The 24,756-nt window shown below is 54.3% G+C and overlaps 5 protein-coding genes across 5 annotated transcripts; 1 reads left to right on the plus strand and 4 right to left on the minus strand.

The window, feature by feature from the left end:
* Window positions 1-617: 617 nt before the first annotated feature.
* On the minus strand, window positions 618-1,520 carry MYCGRDRAFT_88643 (uncharacterized protein; the record flags this gene model as incomplete). The annotated part of the gene is made up of 3 exons (XM_003857733.1): window positions 618-646; window positions 936-1,183; window positions 1,444-1,520. 3 exons carry the CDS (start codon window positions 1,518-1,520, stop codon window positions 618-620), a joined length of 354 nt encoding a protein of 117 aa, XP_003857781.1.
* Window positions 1,521-3,665: 2,145 nt separating this feature from the next.
* MYCGRDRAFT_88644 (Ca2+/calmodulin-dependent protein kinase) lies at window positions 3,666-13,402 on the plus strand (the record flags this gene model as incomplete). The annotated part of the gene is made up of 12 exons (XM_003855813.1): window positions 3,666-6,295; window positions 6,347-6,596; window positions 6,663-6,675; window positions 6,935-6,993; window positions 7,301-8,940; window positions 9,078-9,132; window positions 9,368-9,429; window positions 9,871-9,912; window positions 10,061-12,721; window positions 12,780-12,928; window positions 12,982-13,121; window positions 13,316-13,402. 12 exons carry the CDS (start codon window positions 3,666-3,668, stop codon window positions 13,400-13,402), a joined length of 7,788 nt encoding a protein of 2,595 aa, XP_003855861.1.
* Window positions 13,403-15,967: 2,565 nt separating this feature from the next.
* MYCGRDRAFT_64915 (uncharacterized protein) lies at window positions 15,968-17,329 on the minus strand (the record flags this gene model as incomplete). Its single annotated transcript, XM_003857732.1, has 2 exons — window positions 15,968-16,741; window positions 16,796-17,329. 2 exons carry the CDS (start codon window positions 17,327-17,329, stop codon window positions 15,968-15,970), a joined length of 1,308 nt encoding a protein of 435 aa, XP_003857780.1.
* On the minus strand, window positions 17,291-18,658 carry MYCGRDRAFT_34808 (uncharacterized protein; the record flags this gene model as incomplete). Its single annotated transcript, XM_003857731.1, has 1 exon — window positions 17,291-18,658. A coding segment is annotated over one exon (1,368 nt), but the record flags the coding sequence as incomplete, so codon positions are not given.
* A 3,660-nt stretch (window positions 18,659-22,318) lies between these two features.
* On the minus strand, window positions 22,319-24,756 carry MYCGRDRAFT_31554 (uncharacterized protein; the record flags this gene model as incomplete). Its single annotated transcript, XM_003857730.1, has 6 exons — window positions 22,319-22,511; window positions 22,653-22,816; window positions 22,873-23,174; window positions 23,232-23,563; window positions 23,648-24,530; window positions 24,582-24,756. 6 exons carry the CDS (start codon window positions 24,754-24,756, stop codon window positions 22,319-22,321), a joined length of 2,049 nt encoding a protein of 682 aa, XP_003857778.1.

The following is a 24,756-nucleotide window of genomic DNA, read 5'->3' on the forward strand; positions in this document are numbered from 1 at the left end:
CTTCTCACAAAGCAAAGGGGAGCAAACTTTTTGCTCAAACTGTGATCGAGCGATCCCAGCAGCAACCACATGACCGATGAGGTCGCGAGAACACGGGACATTACCTGGTACCGATGACTCGTAACCCGGCATACCTGTGCCGCGTGGTGGATGATATCGTAATGCTTAGATCATGGTTCACGGCGATTCGGTTGTGCTGCTGTTCTCTGGTCCCGGCAGTTTGACGAGACTAGATGCGAGAGTGCATGAAACGTCCGAACAACTCTACGCTCGCATCTATAGTATCAGAAACGCGTTCACCTCAAGTCAGATGCCGTAGAAGGCTTCGTTCCGTCAAGCTATCGTCCATGGCTTCCAGCTACTTGATGCCAAGCCTTCAGCCGAGCACGACTAATCGTAGAACGCACTTCAGCAAACGATCATCATCTCGTCCAGCAATCAAGAGCATGAACACAACACAAGTAGCGCCACCAGCCATGGAGCCTTCGGAAAGCCTCACCTCCGTGCGGAACAAGATCTTCGCCGCTCAAGACCTCGACATCGTCAACCTCATCATTGATCAGCTTTCGACCAGCTACGACCGCATCAACCTCATTCGCGCACTTCATCACGATCATCTACTGGTCGCACTTCTCCTCCGAAACGACTGCAAGATCTCCAGCAATCACACGCTTGGCCGATACCTGCTCATGCATACCAACCGCGACGGCGTCTCAGCATGGAATCTTGCACCAAACGCGGAAGTGCGCCGCCAAATCCTGCGCCGGTACCTGGACAAGACCAACCCGCAACATCAAGCAGGGGTTCAACAATTTCTGCACATGCTACACGGAGGGCGTTGGTATTTGCGGCGGGGTGGAATCGATTACAATCACTGTGCGGGCTGTTACATGTTAATGAGACACCGTTATCAACTCGACAGCGGAGAGGTGTACCTTTGTCGTTCATGCGCGCCCGAATGTTCTCAGCACAAGGCAGTGATGTTGGAGTATCAGCGTTCGACCCAGGCTCGTGGCTCTTACCCAAGATGATCACATCCATCAGCAGACTGACAAATGCCTTGAGGGGAAGCATGTTGCCTTCGAGTCCCTCGCGGTGTGGTTGTTTCGTACAGTGAGACAGGGTTCGGAGATAGTTTGGAAAACAGAATTGGACACTGATATCATTTTCCACTTGTATCTGGCTGTCAGGCATGTATTCTTCGTGTTCAGCGAGTTGATCAGACAGTCGTGTCCCGATGCATGGTCGTGGTTGTGGCCCACATGGAATCCTAGAATAAGGTTTCTTAGCGTAAGCCCGGCTTAGCCGAAAGTGAATCAAGTCGCACAGCACACAAAGTCCCACGGGCCAAATCTCAGCAACGGTCAATAGTCTTCAACAATTCTCGTTCGAATGACCTCTCTCAGAGACATCACCACCAACCACGCATACCAAGCCACGCACCGCACCACAAATTCAAACAGCAGGAAAGAGAGCACGATGGCACCTTTTGTGCCGAAAACGACGAAGCTCGAGGACATGGCGCGTCGAGTCGAGCTCCGCACGAGCCAAATTCACGAAAAAGAAGTGATTTTCAAGCGGTACATCGATCTGCACGTGGCTCCCAATCGTGGAGTAGTGACTCCGAGGATTTTGGAGAAGATGGAAGCACTCCGGGAGGAGATCAACGGCATGCGGCGGCTACAAGCTGTCCTTGATATGTTCGGCAGAGCTTTGTTCATCGCTATGCTTCCAACTTTGCTAACAGATACCAAGGGAACAATGGGCAATGCAAGCAGTGAGGAAGCTGGCGGCAAGTTGAGACGTTTGTGCGTTTGGAGGGCTGCTTGGAGGAGGCAAGGAGGATTCTTCCGACTTCGCTTGAACACGCCAATTTGAGCAATGCGTCAGTTTTGATCGAAAGATAGAGAGAGCTTCATACTTTCAATATCGAACACTGCCAGTGACAGCAACCCTGTAGATTGAGAAAGCATCTCTCCCGTCGAGAGCGTCCTGAGAAGCTCGCAGTCACTCCCTTGAAGCGAGTGTTTGCAGCCATTGATAACGATCGTCGTCATCGCCGCCTGCAGCGTCGTTTCACCCCAGGCAACGACCTCCACGTGATCCAATCCCACTGCTTTTACCAAGTGTTGATTGCAACAGCGCGCACAGACAGCTTCGTACTATATATACCCCTCTCCCCGCCCTCAAATTCCTCTTTCTTTCCTCTTCAGCGCGCAAATCTCAACAGTTCCCAGTCTGACTCGCTCACATGCAGGCAGGCTATGGGCACATGTGGAGCTGCCGCTTCCTACTTTTTTGAACTCGATCATCGGCCGCTGGGTCTTCCTATGTCGAAGGTCACCGTGTCGCTGGTATTGCACTGCCTCCAGCTGATGCGACCACTTTTTCATCTGTCCTTTGCCTTTGGCGGAGTCCAGGAGAAGAGTCTCCTTTGCCATCATCTCACTTGGTTCCTCTTTGCCCTTTGTCGTTGGTCTCCTTCGTTCTTGTGCTCTTTGAATCACGTCGTCGGACAGAATGTGGCGACAAGATTTGGGCCAGCGACGGGGTGCTGTGGTCTGGAGACAATCCTACGTAGGCTGTAACAGTTGCAACAACAGCCTTGCATCCAAGATCCGGAGAGAATTTCATCACTTCGGATACGATACAGTCTGCACTACCAGGACTGTTCCGTCGAAGCATAGGCTTCTTACGCTCTTGTCTTGCGTCGACGCCTCATTACTCCGGCGCGCTCGTCGGCGGTGTCCTGCAGAGTATTCACTAACAACGCGAATTTCTTCAGACATGAGTGCACTCCAGCAAGGGTCACCGCAGGATCTGCTACACTTTTCTTCGACTATTCATACCACTCCCGCCGTGCTGAGCTGCCCATTTGAACGGCGCTCGGTCTGAATATGAAAGCTCTCAGCTTCACGTTCCGTACGAATACGCACATGCTCAGCCAAACCATTATTCCTACCTGTCACGATTACTTGTCGACGACCTTCTGGAAAGACACCGCCCTTGCTTAATTCTGAGCAAACTTCACTTCACCACGATTGATGTACGACCCACAAGCTACCTCCGCGGCGAGCAACGAGCGACAGAGCCGCAGCGCCGAGATATCATTCGTTTTCGACAGAGCAAGAAACATGGAGTCGTTGCGAAGACCATACAGCGGACAGGCAAGATTTCCACATACTTGAACCTCCAAGACATCCACGATGGACATTATGATCTTGCTTCCAGAATCATGGCGCCAGCAGAAGCACAAGCCTGGCAGACTCGAAATTCCCGAGCGCCGCGCGATTCGCTGAGAGTCGATATCAGCAGAAGGATCGTTGGAGGGCAGAGAATGAGCATACCGAGCAAGACTGGATGATTTATCTCGGCACCCTCAAGCAACATACATCGTGCGGAAGAATCAGAGAAGTCGAGAATACCTGAGCTCCGTTCGTCTCACGACCCAGTCCGCCGTTGAGAGCGAGTCAGACGTCAATACGCCAGTCAACTGCTTGTAAAAGTGTTCTTTGTCAAAGACCTCACGGTAGCGCAAACATCACTCCGGATGCATTCGTTTTGCTCTGCAAACAAAGAATGGAAATTCTCGAAGCTTGCCGTTGCTACTTCGCATTGCATACCTCCACTCACAGCACGCCAGTCATTTCAACCACAATCTCAGCATGGCGGATAAAAGGCGTCGCGGAGTTTCGGATGACCCAGATGCGCCTCTCAAGGCGCAAAGAAAGAAAAGACGAGAGGATAAGGCAGCCGCCAAAGCTCGCTTAGCCAACGCTGCTAACCAGAACAACGAATCCGCCGAGCAATCTGCAAGATCTCAAGCAGGTCAGCCTGTGCTCGACGCAGTCGATCAGCCTTCTGAGAGCGGAGCAGCGCAAGCCGAACCAGTAGCACCTCCACCCGCCCCGACTGGAGGATTCACCGCGATCAATGCGACTGGAGGAGGACCACAAATGTTCCATTTCCAAGGAAACCTAAATCGCGACCCGCCCGGAAATAATACTGCAGAAACCGGTCATTATGTGCCTGAGGGTGCTCAAGGGATTGCACAGTATGGTGATCGGGCAGAAGATGGCGGAGAACCGTCGGAACCGGAAAAGGCAGAGGCGAGCGATTTCGAACACAATGCTGGCACGGTCAACGATCGATTCGGCAATAAGATGAACAACCCTTTATTTGCGACTTTCATCAAGACAGACATTCTGCCCAAGCGGACGCATCGACACTTCGAGGAGTATCTCAAGACGATTCCTCTCGATGACCAGCTGGAGGACTCGATCTGGTATGTCAAGCAGATGATGCAAGACCGAGGAGTTGGCAAAAATTGGGAATATACCTTACCAATTGCGTTTTATCACGACGATCAAAATGAAAGATTCGACACGCCTTGGGTCATAGAAGGCCGAGAGGAGCCCAATGATTCCGACGCGACTCGGTTTTCATGGCTGGTAACGGCGAAAGCGTTATACAGGATTGCGTCGAAGCCAGATACCGATCTCGACATTCAGCAGGCACACGAATTTGCCGCGATCTACGCAGAGGCTGGGCGGCTCACTCGCGGCGGAGACATGCTTGTATGCCCCAACGTTGACTGGACTAGGGAACCGGTGGACTTTCCGGCTCTGCTTCAAGATTCCAGGAATCTACTACAGCAACATGTGAAAGCGGCTTGGCGAAAGGCTTTTGCCACTGCGAAGGAAGAGCTAGGCGTGAAGGCGGAAGTCGAACTACAGGCTAGCTACAAGCAGATGCGCCTAGAGAAGGAATTGGACGGACTGAAATGGGAAACGCCGGACAAGTACCTCTGGGAAGTGAGATGGAGGAATGCTCGAAAGTTATTCGAGTCGCGCGGTCCCGCTGAGGCCGATCAGTTGATGTTCGATTCTTCCTTGCAAAGGATGTGGAACGACTCGCAGAGGTCTGCCAGATATCACTCTCCGCCCGTCATGCGTCCCGAAACGTCCTGCTCCCAGTACTGCTCGGATTTGTTGACTTTCCATCTTGAATGTCAGAGGTCGTGCATGGAGGCGTATGAGGCAGCAATTGCCACCGCACAAGCCGAAGTGGACGAGGAAGAGCAAGATGCTATTGAAGCCAGCGAGGCCGTTGACGTCGAACAGGCGGACTCGAAGATTCGGAACGGACCATCGCCGGCCAAGGCCCTTGCGGATCTACAGGAACAACATGCTCGGCTGATGGTGGATGTGGAACATGCAGGCTGGGGATGGTACCCGGAGGATGAGGGATTACTTCGAGGATCATTCAATGATCTGTGGCATCGGCATAACTATTGTCTTCAACGCCATGGCATTGATTTCGAGCGTGTACTCCACCTGTGGAACTCAATGAGAGGCTTCAATAAGCCAGCGTTCCCTCCCGAATGGAGGGAGGGAATTTCTGCCGAAGACTATGTCACAAATGCGATAGTCCCTGCGGTACATAATGCGTGTCTTGCTCAGTGGGACGCAGAGATCATCGAGTTGCGAAAATCGATTGAGCAGGGGACTGACGATCAAGCCACACGCTACGAGACAGCAAAAGGGGAGATGGAACGCTTCGTCGCAAGCTTAAACATCAAGGCATACGGTCCCGGGCTTCTTTCTTTCCATCTTGACTGGAAAGCCGCCATGGATGTCTTTGCTCCAGACACAATCTCAACGGACCTGAAGCTTCGTTTCCAGGACATCTTTGAGCAAGCCAAGAGAATCTACACTGAACAAGACATACACCTGAAGCCACATCAAATTCAAGACCAGCAATCGGAACAGGACTTCCTGTTTGAGCTCGCCGATGTGATTGACGAGCAGATAAAGGAACAAGCGGAGAACGACGAGCCAGAGCCTGACAAGCCGACTCGCGCTAAGCAACTGGGGTTCGGCGGTGAACGTTCAGGTCAGACTGGAAGTTGGCGATTTCTCGGTACAGCTGGTCAGGGAGCTTTTGGTCACGCCGGTATTTGGGGCCGGACTGACGCACTTGGAACGGTGGTGGAGAAAATCGTTTTGAAAGAGACCTACAGCGCAGCGGCCAAGGGTTTGTCTTGGGACGCTTCCTGGCTGTGGGATGGAGAACCCGGCACAACCCCTTTCGAATTTTTAATCATCGAAAAGCTTGGGCGTCTACCCGATGCGCACAGTATCGTCAGGGTCAGAGCATTCGCTATCCACGATACTTTGAAGATGTATCGAATCTACATGGAGTATTGCCCGCATGGGACTCTGAACCAGCTTCTGGTCCAACACCGCGCTGTCAAGACTGGTAACCTTGATGCCGACGGAATGCTCGTTGAAAGGTAGGACATCCGTGTTACCACAACGGGTTGGTGTAGACTGACAGATCTCAGCAACATCCCTGCTCGTGCTTTATGGGCAATCTTCGAAGCACTGATCGCCGCAATCCATCTTCTCCACGTCGGACCTCTGCCGGGGACTCATACAGGCGCTTTTGACGCCAGAGAAGTACTTCACCGCGATTTGAAGCCGGAGAATGGTACTTTACCCATTGACCCCATGGATGCCGTGGCGCTAACGACACTAGTGTTCCTGGGCGCACCCAACGAAACTGGAGCCTGGCCGGGATTGCCTTCAATTAAGGTACACTGCCTTGTTGCAACTTCCTTCGAACTGTCGATCCTTGCGTTTGCTGACAGTCTCCAATAGCTCGGAGACTTCGGTTTGTCGGTCTCTATGGACCATGATCAGGCCCAGGTGAAGGGCGTGGGAACGATAGGGTTCAAGGCCCCGGTAAACCACAACTTCCGTTATAGACCACCACGATACAAGCTCTGACCACTCACAGGAAACTCTTGTCGGGTCTCGGGCGCGGATCACAACGAAGAGCGACGTGTGGGTGTTAGGACGCATTATGGTGACATTGATGAACCTGGACGACACCCGAACCATCCTGGACCATGGACTCGACGACATTCCAGAGATACCTTCATTCAATCCCGGAGTTGAGGAATACTACCCACCAGCTTTGAGCGCCATGGTGAGACATTGCTTGGCGAGACTTCCAGATGATAGGCCGAGCACGGGGGAGCTGTGGAAGCAAGTCCAGCTGCAGGTTGCGACTGGGAAAGGGCTGATGGGGAAGGCGATGAGGAATCTGGACGAGGTTCCGGGGGAGATGCTCCTTTTCCAACCCGAGAAATACCTTTCTTTGGCGGCGTTAGTGTAAAGGCAAATGGTTGAGACCTTTCTCAGAATAAAGGACTCCGATATTGAGACTTGCTTTGCGACCTGAACGACCTTGCTTTGCCGTTGTATACTGACTTCTATACTATACTATTTCGGAGCCAGCTACGAATCTCGACGATCCCGAGATCTCTGAAGTCTACGAACAAAGGTCACCATTGTTCTCTGATGATAATCCTCTTAACGCCGGATGCAGACAAGGAAACAAAGCGAAAGATGTTCGAAACAGTAACTATGTCCATCCGAGGATGAACACAGGATTCAGTTCCTCCATTCCTCTAGCCGAAGCAGCCCGATACCTCGATATGCTACCCACGGGCGCTTCAAGACAGTCTCGCCGTAAAGCTGGAGCCCCGCCGCAGTTTACCGCCAGGGACGACATACAGAAACTCCGTCCTGCGAGAAAAGTACGACGAGCGCCAGCGGTACCACAACCAGTGCCAGTAGCACCGCAACCCGCGCCGCAACCCGCACCGCAGCCCGCGCAAGTGGCACCACAACTAGTGGCGGGAGTACAAGCGCAAGGGAACGAAGGCGATGTTGACGGCGAAGTCAATGATGGTGAAGACGATGACATTGCAACACAGACCGGCGCGGCAGAGGAGGGTAGGGAAGGCAATGTGGAGAGCCATCAGCCGGATGAGTTTCAAAATCGTCTCGAAGAACGTCGAGCTGGCAAACCCGCTGCAGTCGGAGACAACAGGGTCGACGAAGATCGCGAGCGTACTGATGCAGAACATGGAAGCGCAGCACCCGCCGACATCGCTGCACAGGCAAAGCAAGGGAAAAGGAAAGATAGATCGAGTGAAGGTACACCGAACGACGATGCGCCAAGCCCTACAAAGCGGATCAGATCGGGTTCCAAGTCTTCCGGGGAGCTGAACGATAGCAACGAGATCAATCAGCAGGCTGCAGATCAGACGCCCGAGCAGGTTCAGTTGACTGCGCACCTAGCCGATCACCGAAGACAATTCGAATCGCTAGGCCCTCGACCAAACATCCTTGGCTGGTACACCGACCTCATACGACTTGCAAGGGAGGCACTCAAAGTTACAGGCGATGACCTGGATTTCGGACCAATGACGGGAACCTGCGCCGAATATTGTGCCATGTTATCGAATGAGTTATACAACATTCGTAGGACCGCCGATCCAAAGATATACGACGCTTGGGACGTCGAGAGTGCCAACCTCCGTGATAAATCGGCGTTGAAAGAATTGCAGAAGCGTTTCGACATTATGGACAGCCGTGTCAGAGCTGGCAAGTGGCCTTATGGGCCAGATGATCCACAAGCTCGGCAAGACGATCAATATTTTGCGTCCGCAATCGGGTTCGATGCAGTGAGAGCAGGCCAGCAACCGGAAGAGAAATGGCGACAGGTCTCATGCGTCGGCGCAGGCGCCCAAGCCACGGCCAACCTCTGGGAGTGCGAAGACGGAGCAGGAAATGTCGTCAAGCGCACAGTCATCAAAGAGTCTAGAGGAGACGGCTGGAACAATGAGGTTAATTGGGAAGGAGGATTCTACAACCGCTTCCCAAAAGAAGCCGCGCTTACAATGTACCTGGGCACACTTTCGGATTCATTCAACATCATCAAGACATTCGGCTACGCTACGTACGATACCCGGCGAATCTTCCGAATCTATATGGAGTGGTGTCCCCACGGAACACTCGAAGTCATGTTGAAGAAACACAGCGAAAAGGTTGGCCGATTAAATGAGGATGGCAACTTGATTGAGCCGTAAGTGCGGTCCTGTCTATCATTTCACCGCGATCACTGACCATCCAAGGGAGATTCCCGTCCGGGTCGTTTGGTCGATCTTTGAGGGACTGATAACGGCGCTGTGTTTGATGCGGCACGGTGCAAACCCGCTGCAGAACCAGAATCCAAACCCCAGACGGCTTACACACTTGGACATCAAACCAGCAAACAGTGCGTAATGCTTTCACGTCTCACAGCTGTTCTGTTCGCTGATACATATGTCTCCGCAGTTTTCCTCTCCGCCCCCGATGAAGACTTCTGGAAAGGCATCCCAGTGATCAAGCTTGGTGACTTTGGTGTTGCTTGCGACGAGGTGGATGCTCAAAAGGGGCTCGGTACTCTTCCATGGCAAGCACCTGTAAGCAGCTCTGATGGTGTATCGAGTTGCAGTACTGACCTTGTGCAGGAGCAGCGCGGCCACACTTCAGATCCATACTCGCCCAATCTGATCACGACCGCTTCGGACTTGTGGGCTGTGGGCCGGCTCATATACTGTCTCATGACCTTGGACGAGGGAGATGTGCTGACAGAGCAGAACTTGGATGACGAGGAAGAGTTTCCCTTTATGGCGGAGGATATACCGGACATCTATCCGGATGCGCTGATTGATCTTGTGGAATCGTGTCTCCGGAACGAGGCTGAAAAACGGCCGGCAGTCGATGAACTATGGACCGAGATTCGAAAGCATACCGCTGACCCTGGACAGAGCGTGCGAGGAATGCCGATGAATCTGAGACCATCGAGTGCAGACGAAATGATTCTTTTCGATAGTGGAGAACCGAAGTTCGATGAAGTAGAGGTCGAGGCTGAAGATCTTTACGCTACTTAAGTCGCGTTGACCGCAGAGCACCTTCAGTATGTCAGCGCACGATTTGGGCGCCGGCCTAATTTATAGCTATCATTCACCAGCTTTTGCCAGTATGGAATGATTGTGCCTATTATACGGGCATTGTGAGTCCGCACCACTACCTCTCTCACGTGCCTTTCCCTTCTCCGAGCAAACGAAGACCCATGGCCGAATCCGGTGACAATGGCACAAATGCGTCGTTCCGAAGTGGTCGAACAAAGAACACATTTTCTGCAAGCTTCAACATTCCAGCAAAGCCTCAGCACGTTCCTCTACTTGCAGCAAACATTCATCAGCAAGGCACTGGCAAGAAGATCAAATCATGGCCAGATCGCAGCAATCTGGTAGTACTGGATCACGAAGATCGGCTCGAATCAAAGCGCTGGGTAATTCGAAACCGGCGAACGCCAAAGCTCCAAAGCGCAAGATCGGTGAATTGGACGTTGTGGCCGAAGAAAACGAGGATGAGGATGGCAATGACGGAGATCAGAACTCGGGGGGAGAACCGGCCAGGAAGAAAGCAAAGGACAAGGGAGACTCACCGCAAGGGAGGTCCGATCAACCAGCACCAAAATCGCAAGGTCGTCCCAATGAGGGTGGCGATAGCACGGGCCGACGTGGCACTCCTGATCAAGTCGAGGCCGGCGCTTCAGGCTCAGCAAATGAAGGTGGCGAGGAGAACGCTGGAATTGATGAGACTGAGAAAGAACCACCCAAGATGAGCGCCACAAACCTGAAACTGAACTTGGACTTCATCCGCAATCTTGTGCTTCCTGGTCACGTCGACGAAGTTCCCGTGGGGTTGGAAAGACAGATGGTATGTGTCTCGGCGATGAACGAACAGGACATGAGAAAGGCTACGAAGATCTTGCAGGAGCTTGTTGTAGAATATGGCACCAGAACACTGCTGTGGAGTTTGCGTGTCTGGCCGATCGAAGCCTACATGAACGTCCCGATCCATTTTGATGGACGATGGGATGTGTTTGAAGACGATGCGATTGTAAATCTCCACGATAATTGGCGGGACACATGTGTTGAAGCCCAGCGCACGAACGCCACCCGGAGACAGATTGAAGAATTTGTGGACGGCTATCGCAAAGCCAAGTTCTTGCTCAAGCTTGGAGTAGAGGTCGAGAAGGATGAAAATGATGACGACGAGCCGCCGAACGAGCCGGACCAGAATCAGACTCAGCGCCCAAGCTTCATCAGCGGGCGTGCAAGAGCGGTCACGGCTCAAATGAAGCACTTCCGCGAACAACGAGCAGAGAAGGTGAGCGAATTCCGTGCAGCATGTGGAGACGAAGCTGCCGACGAACTTGAAGCGCTCTGTGGCCGTGTCTTCGCGGACTGGAAACAGAAAGGGTACCCCGGAAACATCGATTATCGCAAAGTTTCGTGCCACTTCCGGTGGGAACGCATGAGACGGCGGTTCAACTCATGGAGTCCGACCGAAGTCGAGCGGACAGCGTTCGAAGGTATCTATGCTGAGGTTAGAGAGTACATTCGACGCTACGACGAGTTTATCTATCCACCGGACGACCAACAATTATCGTGCCAGGCTTTTGTGTGGGTGATGTGGCCCAAGCTGGACGACTGGCGCAAGGATTGCGTCAAGGACACGAAAAGGCTGTGGTCAGAGGCTTTGAAAGCTGTCCCAGGCAAAGAGGGGAATGACTTGTACCTCGACTACAATCAGGCTATGCGTCATCTCGAGCTTGGGGGCTGGCCTATGAGCGAGAGTTGTGTCAAGACCCAGAGGATGATGGTCCGACACAAATGGCGAGATCTGGAGGCTGCGGTGGACGCCGATGATATGGTTTCAGGAGCCTTGGTGAAGGAGCTAGGCAACGAAGCAAGGGAGCTCATTGACAAGTTCGTGTTCATCGTACCACCGGACAAAGACAATGCAGTGGCTTGGCAATCGTTCATAGACGACACATTGCGCCCGTTCGTCCGTGCGAAAAATCTTCCGTACTGGGGAAAGCTGTGGGACACCACACTCGGCAGACAGCACAACCCCGACGATGCCAAATTGCTTCAAGAAATGAGAGCTGATATGGAAATCAAGCTTTCCGGGCCGGATCCGCCTTTACCGTATGGCCCAAGCATGGCGCAGTACATCCGTGACTGGTCCGAAGTTGTGGACAGAGCGGAACAAGAGGCCGACCGTGTCACCGAGGCCCGTATCAAGGATCTTCAGACTCGCACGATGGTGTGTCGCGATGTATGCGGCGTTCTCATAAGCCCACTGCTATGGCCGGAAGAGACAAATCCTGAGCAGTACTGTTCCAATCTGTCCGCGGATATCAAATATCAATTGCAAGTGAGATGGCAGCAGCATTGGCTGGAGTGGAAGACCTTGAGAGAAATTCCTGACGAGGAATACCACGAAAAGAGCAATGCAATGGCGGAAGCTGTTCGCAATGGACAAGAGTACTGGCCACCTGAAAGCCCTGCAGCAGAAATAAATCGAGGAAAAGAGCAGGCCGGGGCATTGGGCGTTCGGCACCTGGATCGCAGTGGACTGGAAGGCAGCTGGAATTTCAGCGGCACCTTGGGAAGCGGCTCGTATGGGCACGTCGGGTACTGGACCAAAAACGTCGGTCACGACCGGCGAATCGTGGACAGGATTGCTGTCAAGGAGTCGTACCTGAGACAGGCCTGGAACAACCCAGTGTACTGGATTGGCGAGCCTGGCCACCGCAAGCCAAAGGAGTTCTACTATGCGCGGGAACTGGCCGACATGCCGGAGTCAAAGAACGTCGTCGAGCCGAGATCGTATGCCATCTACGAGACTTTGAGGATGCATCGAATATACATGGAGTTCTGTGAGCATGGTACCATGAGTCAGATGATCAACAACTACATCGCTCACGACGCCGTGGTTGACGAGGATGGAAACTCGATAATAGGGTAAGTTTGGCTCGTCGGATTGGCAAGCAAGACCCACTAACGTTGCCGACTTTCTCAGCACCATCCCGGTTCGTCTGCTATGGTCAGTTTTCGAATCTCTCGCATCCGTGCTATGCTTGATGAAGAGCGGAACTCTGCCGGATGCCCCGCGCGCCCGACAACTCAAGTACCCTGGCATGATCCACCGTGACCTCAAACCAGACAACAGTACGTTCCGAGAGCGATGTGCTTCTTCTCCAGCTCACTAACCCTGCTTGTAGTCTTTCTATCCCCTCCATGCACCGATGCCTGGGGCGGAATTCCAACGTTCAAAATTGGAGACTTTGGGTTCGTGGTCAGTGACGCTGATGACGACCTCGCCAACATGCGAAGGACCGGGACGCCGGGCTTCTTGCCACCAGTAAGTATATCGACATTGGATGTTTGGAAATTTGGTCTAAACGAAGTGTAGGAAGAAGGGACCAGCTCCGCCGGCGACGTCTGGAGAACGGGGAAGATCATGCTCGACCTCATGAATCGACAATCTTGGCACCGGGAACGTGATGAAAACTGGGATCTAAAGTCGAGGGTCCTCGATGACTACGCCGGCAATAGGTTTCCACCATCTTTGCGAGATCTGGTGTCGCAGTGTCTCGACGCGTCACCGGTCTACCGGCTCAATTGCGAGGATCTCTGGACTAGAATCCACGCCGAAGTTGCCACCGGCCGCGGACTCACGGGCAAACCGCTGCGAGACATGAAGTTGGATCTGGCTGACCAAGAGGTGATTAAGATTCAGAGGAATGCGCTCGACAGGTTCGTGTAGAAGTAGATTTTGTCAGCATTCACGTACCTTCAAGACCCGGCATATAAGACGAGCGCTGATTGGCGCAAGTCAACTTTGCCTTGCCTTTTCTGGTAATTTTGAAAAGCATCGTTCCTTGGTAGCTGCTCGGCCAAGCATACCTGCGGAAGGGACGCACGCCTTTACTTGAACTGAAAGAAGCGTCGGCGTACATTATTCCTAACAGATCAGAACAGGCCTTCCTTCTTTCTGCCGATGTTGACCTCAGCCTCGCCTATTGCCGTTCGTTCGCTGCGACGAGGTTTCTCTTGCCTTACTTCATCTCGCTATTCCTTGTTCATTTCATGTGCTGCCTTCCATCTACGTTCGACAGTAGACCGGAGACAAGAACAGCGCAGGTTCAATTCAAGTTTCGACCAATACACTCGAATGTAGCCGCGCCACGAAGAATCGTGCCAAATCACGCCTGTCATGTCGACTCAATCCCGACTCTTCTTCCTCTTCAAACTATCCCTCACAGCCCGAAACAATCCCTTCTCTTTCTTCCCAATCTTCCCCTCCCTCGTAGCCGGCCTTTCATCCAAGCGCTTACCCGCAGAGGTTCGTTCGGCTCCACTTTTACGTCCTGTACCCGGCGACTGCTCTCTCGTCGTGCGGCCATCATTCTGCTCTGCCCGACTTTGCTGCTTCCCATTTGTCTCGGACTTCTCGCCAGCATTCGCAGTCGTTTTCATAATACCTGCCGCAGCTCCACTTTCCGCTGGCTCCTCTCCATTGACAGTAGACTCCTTCCTCTCCTGACTCCCATTTCCAAATTTAGGAGATTGATCACTGACTATATCCCAAGACCCAGTACGAGAAGACACCGTAGCCGTCGACCCACTCTTTCCTCCCTCGCTCGGCGGTTCAGATGCCTTCTCTGCGCTCTCGGCATTGCCAATAGCCGCACTATTCGATGCTGCCAGGTCCTGGTCGGTGATGGAAGGAGCTCGGGAGTCGATGTTTCCCGCCTGACCCGTCAATGCATGCGAGGGACTGAATGTGGCCGCAGCGTCAGGATTCTTTGCGGTCGAGACAGGGCCGTTAGCCGCTGTGCCAACGTTGCCGCCCACATCATCGTCCGTAATCGAAGGAGTCCTGGAGTCAATATTCCTGGCTTGCGCCGCCAGCGTCCAAGTCGCTTGGAAATCAGCCACAGCTCTTTGCGTGGTCGCAGTGACTGCGCCAGCAGCGTCTTCTGGATTCCGATATGTCGCTGGCAATGGGCGATGTGGCACTTCACCTCCTTGCACCGTACTCTCGTGGGCAGCAGTATGCGCAGCTCCCTTGGTCGACGACTCCGCATTGCGGAACAAGGTCGCAAAGGGCCGTGGCGGCAGTCCATCTTGCCGAGCAGGCTCTGCGTGTCGATAAGGAGTCGAGAAAGCACGATGCGGCTGCTCGTTCGAATCTTTGCTTGCGACCCGATCTTCACCCGAAGTCGTGGTTCCTCCCGCCTTCTCCACGAATTCCGGGTTTCGATACGAAGTCGAGAACGCACGATGCGGTTGCTCGTTCGACTCCGTGCTTGCGTCCTCGTGACCGTTCAAAGTCGTAGATTCCTTCGCCTTCTCCACAAACTCCGGATTGCGATACCCCACCGGAAACGGTCGATGCGCTTCACTTCTCACCTCTTCACTCCCCTTCAAATCCTGCTCAACAATGTCCGCATTCCGATGTGTAACCGCAAAAGCTCGATGCGGCGTATTCCCCTCCTCGTCTTCACCTCCATCCGGGCCGGGGACCAGTCCCGCCGAACTCTGCTTCGTCGTACCGAGTGCAGAAGTCGCTTGCGCTTGTGGAGGAAAAATGGCCTCACCGCCTGGATTCCTATACTCCGCCGCAAAGGGACGATGAGGCTCATTCGCTGATTCCTTCTCAGCAGAGTGCGAGAGGTGCTGGCCACCAGACGTATCTGGATTGCGGTAGGAGGTTGGGAATGGCCGATGTGGTTCATTCGCCGCAGTCTTGCCAGCAGAAAGCGACATGTGCTGGCCAGAAGTGTCGGGATTGCGATAGGTGCTTGAGAATGGTCGATGAGGTTCATTATTCGCCGCATTCTTCCCAGCAGAAAGCGACATGTGCTGGCCAGAAGTGTCGGGATTGCGATAGCAAGTCGAGAATGGTCGATGAGCTTCATTTGTCGCTTGTGGTGTGGAACGGGAGCTGCTATAGGCGGGCGAGGACTTCGAAGTGGAGGATGGGAGGAGGGAGACGAAGGGCTTCGCCTTTGCCTTGGTATCCGCGGCGGCGGTGGTGGGTGTAGAGCGAGCAGGCGAAGACGTATTGGCGATGAGGTTGGCAGAAGTGGTATGCCAAGGAAGATCTTTTGAAAAACTAGGTATCACCCAAACGAATTAACATTCCAAATCCCAACGCCCACAGCAGCAGGACCAGAAGTCGCAGCAAGGAGATCCTCTCACCTACTTCTTCGCCTTGTACACGTCTCCCGTCCTCCTAACCTCATCCGCCTCATCCTTGCCCCTTCCCTGCTTCTCCAACTCCCTCACAAGCGGCAGCACCTCTTTTCCAAAGTGCTCAATCTCACTCTCATAATGCAAGAAAGCCGTCAACAAAATGCTCACGCCCAGACTCTTCAACAGCACAATCCTCTCCGCAATCTGCTCCTTCGTCCCAATCAGCTTCGTCTTGAATCCATCATTGTACTGCACCAGATCCTCAAACTTGCTATTCGCCCACATCCCACTCTTATTCCCCGTCGAAGATCCCGCGTTTTGGGCTTGTTGTCGGAACCCCTCCACCGCCTCCGCGTCCGCTTTGCCTTGAATCTCCTGCAACACGCGGATGGCTTCCTCCTCCGTGTCGCGACAGATGACGAAAGCGTTGAGCGCGAAGCCGACTTGTCCCTCGCGATTGTGTTTTTTCGCGCGCTCTTTGACGTCGCCGATTTGCGCTTGGAAGCCCTCGAGCGTGTTGCCGTTCATGAAGTAGTAGTCGGAGACGGAGCCGGCGTTTTCTTTGGCGTCGTCCGAGTTGCCGCCCTGGAAGATTTCCGGGTAAGGGCGGCCGGGGAGGTTGAGCGGTTTGGGGTTGAGGGGATAGTCGTGGAATTGGTAGAAGTCGCCCTTGAAGGAGAATTTGTCTTCCGTCCAGATGCCCTTGAGACATTGGATGAATTCTTTGGAGCGTCGGTAGCGTTCGGCGTGGTCGAGCCACCATTGGCCGATGGAGGTGAACTGGAATAGAGGTTAGCAGGGGACGAATTGAAGTGAGGAGAGCGATGGACATACCTCGAGCTTGAACCAACCGGAAACGACGTTCACACAGACACGCCCGTCGGTGTAGTTATCAATACTGGCCACCTGCTTAGCCGCAACAGCAGGATTCCATGGTCCGGGCAACAATGCCACAATCAACTTCAGTCTCTCGGTGTGCATCAACAACGCCTGCGAGAAAGTCACAGGTTCATGCTGGTTGTCCGCACCGTACCCAGCCATGAATCGAATCTGCGACAACGCATACTCAAAGCCAACTCTTTCCGCAGTCTTTGCATACTTGATGTTCGACTTCAAATCCCAGTGCGTGTTCTGCTTGATTTTGCTGATGACCAGTCCGCCAGAAACGTTGGGCACCCAGTAAGCGAAGCGGATGCGATCGGGGTCCGAGTTGACGGAGTCGGCGTAGCTGAGGTCTGAGCTTGCAACGTCGGTCGCGGCGCCGATACCGTTTGGCAGGATACCGTTCGAGGGCGAGGGAGCTTCGGACTTGTTCTCGTGGTCGATGGCGACGACAATGCGCTTGCCGCCGATCTTACCAGTACGCATACGGTCGAGCGCATCGTTGACGCCGGACAGACCGCCTTGTGCGACTTCGACCTCTGGGAGTTTCAAGCTGTGACGAATGAGGAGATCCTCAAGCCAAGTGGAAATGGCCTCTCCAACACCGGGAGCTTCGTGGAAGATCTTTATGGGGACCTTGTGGTGGACGACGTTGCGGCCAACAGATTTGGGGAGGCCAGTCAAGCCGAGGAGGTGGGACTTCAGACCGCTGGTGTTGGTGGTGAGAGCTTCTTGAAGTGACGTTGCCGATTCCTTGCCATTGCAGTCGACACCGAAGCGGAGCTTGCCACCAGTGACAGCTCTGAGAATCTCAATCGCACGCTTGTCGTCGTACTTGTCCACGAGGAAGTCGGCTCCCAGCTCAGTGAGACGTCCGCCTCCACGCGCGATGTCGGCAATGCAAGCCACCTTCAAGCCAGCAAGCTTGGCGAGTTGAAGAGCGATCTGGCCAGTCGTGCTGTTCGCTCCCCAAATAGCGAGCCACTCGCCAGGTTGTGGGCGCTCAGAGTCTTCAATACCCGAGAAGATCTCATCGCGGATATCCTCAGGCACATCGTTCTGCCGCAGCTGACGGACCAACTTGACAAGATCCGGCCCGCGAGGAGCACCGCTGATGCTGGAAAAGTCCAGACCAAAGCTGATACCCAATGCCACCGTAGCAGCCACCCACGCCACGCCCAGCGCAGCGCCCTCCTTGACGCTGACGCCTTGGGGTATCCTCGTCACATTGTAGTCTGTGGTAACAACATACTCTTGATACGCCGCCTTCCTCACATCGCGGTAGTCGGTGGATGGGCCGAAGACGACGTCGCCTTGTTGAATGCGGGAGTTGGTGCGTGGAGCTCGGACGACAATGCCTGCAAAGTCGCGGCCGTTGACCCATGGGTAGCTGGGCTGGCTGAAGCCATAGTCGGCGCCCTTCCAGTCGACTGGGTTGAGGCCAATGGCGAGAACTTGGACGAGAATTTCTCGCTCGCCTTGTAGGTCAGGGATCTCTTTTGACTTTTCGAGCTTGTACTTTTGGCGAGGGCCATGGAGGAGGAGGAGGTCTTGTTGAGGAGCGTCGAGGCGGAGGAATTCGTCGTCTTGTGTGGAGGCATTGTAGCCGTTGCTGTGGCCGTTGGTGTACGGGGTGGAGTTCAGGCTGCCGTGACCAGACGAGTTGTAGCCGTTGCCATTGCCGTTTGGACTGGCGGCGCCGCTGAGAGTGTCAAAGCTGCGAGTTGGTGGTGTAGGCGCTTGTGATTTGGAGCGGCCGCACTCGTGGTCGGGTCTGAGGGAGATGAAAGGCGAGTTGCTGAGATGGGAAGGCATCTTTGCGGTGATTGAGGAGAGGAAGAGGGAGGAGAGGAAGAGGACGAGAGTAAAGGTAGCAAGATGGACAGGTTGAGGGCCGAGCAACCAGAACAGCAGCAGGGAGAGGACTGGGGGCATGCGGGTGAACAAGGGAGAGGCTCAGTAATGAGTGGAGTTGACTTGCAGTGTTGATTGGGTTATGAGAGGGAGAGACGGACGAGGATGTCGCTCGTACGTGCCTTTGCTCATCGGCCGTGTACATGACGGAATCGGCGGTAGAAAAGTGTATCCCATCCCACGCCGGAAAGTCTTGCTCTCTCTCACAAAAAAGTCCTACCTGTGCACAGCGAATGGCCGTGCCAATCGAGACATTTGGCCAGTTTCTCACCAATTGATCGACCAGTTCTGCCCCCGAGGTTGTCTGCTTGGAGAGGAATAGCCGGACAGCTGGAGCGCCGTAGTCGATGGCGTGCTTCGAAGCCCCGCCATCGCTATTGCCTCAACTCAAAGTCAAAAGCATGTGATCCGGCCAAGGCATTGGGTGATTCTTCTCCGATGTCTCCATCCATGCGAGTGTCGCCATTCTCCTGATATATGGTGTCGTCGACAGTTCCTTGCTGTAGTGTGCACGCGTGCATGCGATCGTTGCGATCGTTGGGCGCTCGCACCTGGTCACCGTTCGCATCTCACACCACGAGGGTTGTCCGCATCGACGCTCTTCTGCCTCGTCGCCCACGCCGTCCTACCCTGCCATGCTCCTACTACCGACAGCCCGTCTCACACTTCCGGCGCTCTGTACCCTGCCACGCTCCACGAGGAAGTCGAGGACATGGTCGGTCTGATCGGTCCGTCGTGTCGGAATCGGCGATGCGGTCTACGAGGTCGTTGGGAAGTCCATAGGGTAATGCTATGGTCAATCGAGGGCATGCTCAGGTACAGTAGAGGTGTTGTTCTGGCGATAGACGACGGCGAGGACGGTGAGATGTTCTCTGTCTCCTGATTTCAAGATCTCTCACACGCTCGGGCGCGTATTGCGACCTCACTTGGCTCCGGCTGGCCAAAAGTCGCACCCCGAAGCCAGAAATCGTGGTCTCCAGATGCAATCAACCTTGAGAACAATATAAAAGTATGTCGTCCCATCCATACGCACAGCGACCGATTCATTGGCAGGGCAAGCTGCATTCATATCATTATCGACAACCATCACACTCGCACATCAACTCCCTGGATCAAGGAGAACTCGTACGCACAGCTCCCTGCTCTATTGGTATGGCCAGTCTACTCATTTCGATATGCTTGCATAGCGAAACGACATTGCTTCTCACGGAAACGATTCAAGCTTATACGTACGGATTCCCATCGATCGGCATGGCCACTTGCATGCGCCTCAACTCCAGCCGAATGATACCGCAAATCCTCTCCCATACACGGAGAGTACTCGTACGCACAGCTCCTGCTCTATCGGTATGGTCAGTCTGCTCACTTCGATCTCGCTTGACCGGAGAACTAGAACCTGGAAAGCTGTTCGCGAAAGCGGTGTGAGTCTGTACGTACAGATGGTTGCACGGCGTGTGGTGGCCGAAAAGAAGACCACTTCGGCGAGAAACGGTTCGACTTGGTCCGCTCTCCTGCCATGGTACTCGATCGTCACCACCGTACATTGACCGGTCCTGCCGGTTCGTGCGATGTCGACGTGCAGCAGGGAGTTGATGGTAGCGCTTTTGCCACAGCGATTTTTGCCACTTACGCCTACCAAGGCTCGTCCAGACTCCTGTACAATGCCCTGGATAGATTTGACGTGATCCTGCACGACCTCATAGGAGCCTGAAAGCACAGTTGCATGAGATGGTCATGCACGCGTTTCGAGCCCTGGTTCAGGTCTTGTAATCTCGGGGCAAAGTGGACGACACGGGATGTGTCTGTCAGTCCTGGATTGTGCCTGACCTTGACCATGATTTCGGTGATCCTGCCGTCTCAGACACCGGTAAAGGCCGAATGGAATGTTTGCTTTCGGTTTGGTGTGTCGAGACTGGTGAGATGGTTAACAGGATGGTGGATGGCCGTCCTCACTGAGGTGTTGCGAACTGTTGTGTCGGCGGCTGTGCCGAGGGAGGCGGAGTGAACGGGTCGTCGGCGTCAAAGGACGGGTGTCTTTGGCGGCACCTTGGTCTTATTGGCTGTCGTTGGCGGAGTAGGATTGTCGGTCGCCGAGGACGAACGCTTCATGCCTCCCAAGACCACGCTGCCCAAGGAATCGTTTCTGTGGAACAACCGCGACTTGTACGTATGGATGTCCATCGATTAGCATGGCCTCTTTGCATTCGCCTAAAACTCTGCAGGACCTATACAACAAATCATCTCACTAATACAGCGGCAGCTTATACGGACGAACGAGCTGCCATTGGCATTATCGCCTCTGTCCACCACGATATACTTCCGAGACATGCGCACAAAGACCACACTTAGGCGACCGAACTCAACCCTGCGTGGTAATCTTCCTACCGGTCTGCAGTCAGTCAGTCTCCACAATGCAGCTGGAGACAGGTAGATCACAACGAATGGTCTTGCCATTGCCATGAGTATGCTAAGATGCTATAGGATGATATGAACTCCATAACGCTTGTCGAGGTCGGCGTCATCCAGTTCGGGCACATCGAGCCCACCAGGCTCGTGAATCCCATCAGACGCCTTGCCCTTCTTCGATCCCTGTGCCTTCTTGGGCGTCGACTGGATAGATGGAGAGTCCGTCGTCTTCTTCTTGGCCTTCTCACTGAGTCACTGGGAGGGACCCACTTTGGAATGAGCGCATCGGGGAGCATGTAGGCCCATATGCAGACGAGCCGATCGCTTCCAAGCCTCTTTCCACTCATCCTCGCCAGCCACGCCTGTTTGAGTCCGCTCGGATGCGCTCGATGTCCAGAGTGCATGGTGGAGACGGGCGTCGTAGCTGTGGGACCATTCAGCAGAGTATCTGGTATGGCTTCTGTTGATGTGAAAGCAGATCGCAAGGTGTTGCCATTCGCCAGGCGACCTCCCTGAAGGGTGTCGCCGGCATGGTGTGATAAGAAAACGAATCGCAAGGTGATGCCATTCGCCCTCAAGTGGCATGGTCTTCGAATCCAAAAAGAAAACAAGCAAAACTCTTCACCGGCTTCCATCTCCCTATCGCAGACGAGCACCTAGGTGAGCGTACACACAATTCATTGTCTCGCTCCAAGCAGTGGAGCTCATACGTACAGCTCATTTTCTACTGGTATCGTCTCTTCTATCCACCACGATATGCTACCGAGCCGGGTGCACAAACACCACACTCCAGCGAACGAACTCACCCCCTTGCGATGATGTATCGCAGACGAGCATCCGGGCGAGCCCACGCACGACTCGTCATCTCTCTTGAACGATTGGAGCTCATACGTACAGCACATGTCCTATCGGTATCGTCTCTTCTATTCACCACGGAACACTACCGAGCCAGGCGCACAAAAACCACACCCAGGCGAACGAATTCACCCTCGCAAAATGGTCTATCACAGACATCTACCTGGGTAATCTTTCACACAACTAATCATCTCACTGAAACAACCACATCACATACGTACAGCACACATTCTATTGGTATCGTCGCTATGCTACCCTAAAAAAACACCACCCACCAAACCCCACCCCAAAACGCCCCACTCAAGCGAACAGCGCTCCCCTCGCCGACTCACTCTCGCGACGGGAGTTGCCCAAGAACTGGGTCTCCACCGCCGTCGCGAGGTGAGCCTTGCTCAGCGCCTCCTTCTTGTACGCCGCGTAGATGGCGGCCAACTTCACCAGGGTCTTGATCTCCCGGCCGTTGATCGCCAACTCCGCCAGCTTGCGCACCTCGCTCGGCTTGAGAGCGTGCGGCTGGGTGCGGAGGAGGTGGTCCGCCGCTTCCGCCTCCGCGGAGATCGTGGTGCCGTTGGCGGCGGAGGGGGCGGCGGAGTTGGTGCGACACTTGTTGAGAGCGCGGGCGGAGCCGCGGGACTTGGCGGCGGTGGTGGGAGCCTTGGGAGGAGGGGAGAGGCGGGCGGCGGCTTGGGCGGCGTTGTGGGAGGTGAGGAAGTTGTTCCAGACGGAGAGGCGGGAGGCGGCGTCGAGGTCCTTGTACTCCAGCTGGATGTGGATGCGGGACTGGAAGGCTTGGTCGAACTGTGCAGTTTTTGGTCAGTATGTGTGCGGTATGGAGATGCCAGCTGTCTACTCACAGTCTCCACACGATTGGTGGTCAAGAACATGATGCCCTCATAGTACTCCATCACCCGCAGGAAGATGGTGACGAGCTTGTTGCGCTCGAGCTCGTGGAGGCTGCGCTTCTCGAGGAAGACGTCGGCTTCGTCCAGGAGGAGGATGGCATTCCAGCGGGTGCACATCTCGAGCACGTTGCGGAGCTTGTGGTCGACGGCGCTGGGGTCGGTGCCGAGATCGCCGGACGACATCACATACAGCGGGACTTGCATGCGCTCGGCCACGGACTCGGCGGTGAGAGTCTTGCCGACGCCGGGTGGACCTGCGAAAGAGTTGTCAGTACATGTGCTTCAGTGGAGGACTGAGGAGGAATACGCACCACACAACAGGAAGATGATGCCTTTGCCTTTGCCACGGATGACATCGTCGAAGTTGTGGTTCTGGCTGGAGGTGAAGCTCAAGACGAGGTCTTTCAGGTTGTCGGGAAGGATGAGGCTATCGAATGCGCCTTCACTGAAGCTGATGTCGGACACGGCGTTGACGAAGAAGGTCAGCCACATTTTCTCCTTCAGAGCGTAGCCGCGGATCTCCGGACCAAGCAGCATCTTTTGCTCGTCGGTGAGTGGAGGGAGGTCGCTGACATCTACGTCGTTGCCGAGAGAGCCATCGATGGGCATGTTGCCAGCGTCGTGGTTGTCGGAGAAGATGACGCTGCTGTATTTCGTGTGGAGATTCCTCATGTTGGTGTACTGGCGTTGGAACTTCTGCATTCGCTTCACCTGGCTGCTCTTGGACGCACCATAGTTGGCTTGCTGCTCAACCTCCTCGAGGAATGGATCGTTGCCCGCATCGGTAGTCGAATCCTTGAACGGAGAGACATGCACGGCGAGGTTCGGGTTGAACTTGTTGAACCCTCCGGCGTCGATGACCACACGGCCTTGGACGCTCATTTGGACCTTGTTTCCGTTGTGATCGAGTGTCCAGCCAACACCGCTGTATTGACAGAATGATGGGCTTGCGAAATCTTCCACACGACCTCCGCGCTCGATGAGGCTCTTTTGTAGTTGTTCTGAGTCCTCGTGGTACTGCAGTGGGTACGCAGGAAGCGCAGTGATGGGTTGTGTACCTTCAAACTCGGCAATCTTGAGGGTCAGTCGGTTCATGCCGAAGCGCTGTCCGTCGAAGTCGACGAAATTGGCCGTCACATACAAGTAATCGGCATTGGTCATTGGGTCTTTGCCGTACTTGCAGCTCTTCACATGCATTGCGCGGTCCTGACTGTCATGCTTTGTGTAGATGAGGGAGTTGGGCTCGAGGAGCGCCCAGAGGTGTTCGTAGGTGACGACGCCGTTGTCGTGCATGTCATTGATGGAGGCGAGGACGTCGCTGAATTCCTTGGTGAGCACATTGTCGAGGAGCTCGGCGTGCTCGATACGGGCGCAGTCGGAGGGCGAAGGGTCGCTGCGTTTGCTCTGTTCGACTTTGAGCTGGGTGATGGCGGTCTTCAGCTGACTCCAGCGGTGGATGAGAGGCTCAAAGCGGCCTTTGAACTCGAGGCGCTTGAGGGTGGTGGTGACGCCAGGATAGTCGGCGAGAATCTCGCCAAGCAACTCGCGGAGGTATGGGCTCTGGACGACGATGGAATGGAGCTCGAGCGTCTTCTGCGAGTCGAAGTAGGCTGGAAGTGTGTCAGTGGGAATCAGAAGACAGCTATTTCGTTTCCACATACCCTTTGTGCGCCTCAGGATCAGAGCCCACTTGGCGGAGTCTGCATCTTCTCCGGGGACTTCGAGGTCTTTGGGAAGTTCGGTGGTCCACTGGTAGCGACCATGAATGTCCTCGCTGCCACTGTAGAGTTGCTTGAGACCGAGGGTCTTGCCAACGTCTTCGGGATCGATGGGCAT

This window comes from Zymoseptoria tritici, chromosome 1, assembly GCF_000219625.1.
Source record: "Zymoseptoria tritici IPO323 chromosome 1, whole genome shotgun sequence".
Classification (NCBI taxonomy): Eukaryota; Fungi; Ascomycota; class Dothideomycetes; order Mycosphaerellales; family Mycosphaerellaceae; genus Zymoseptoria; species Zymoseptoria tritici.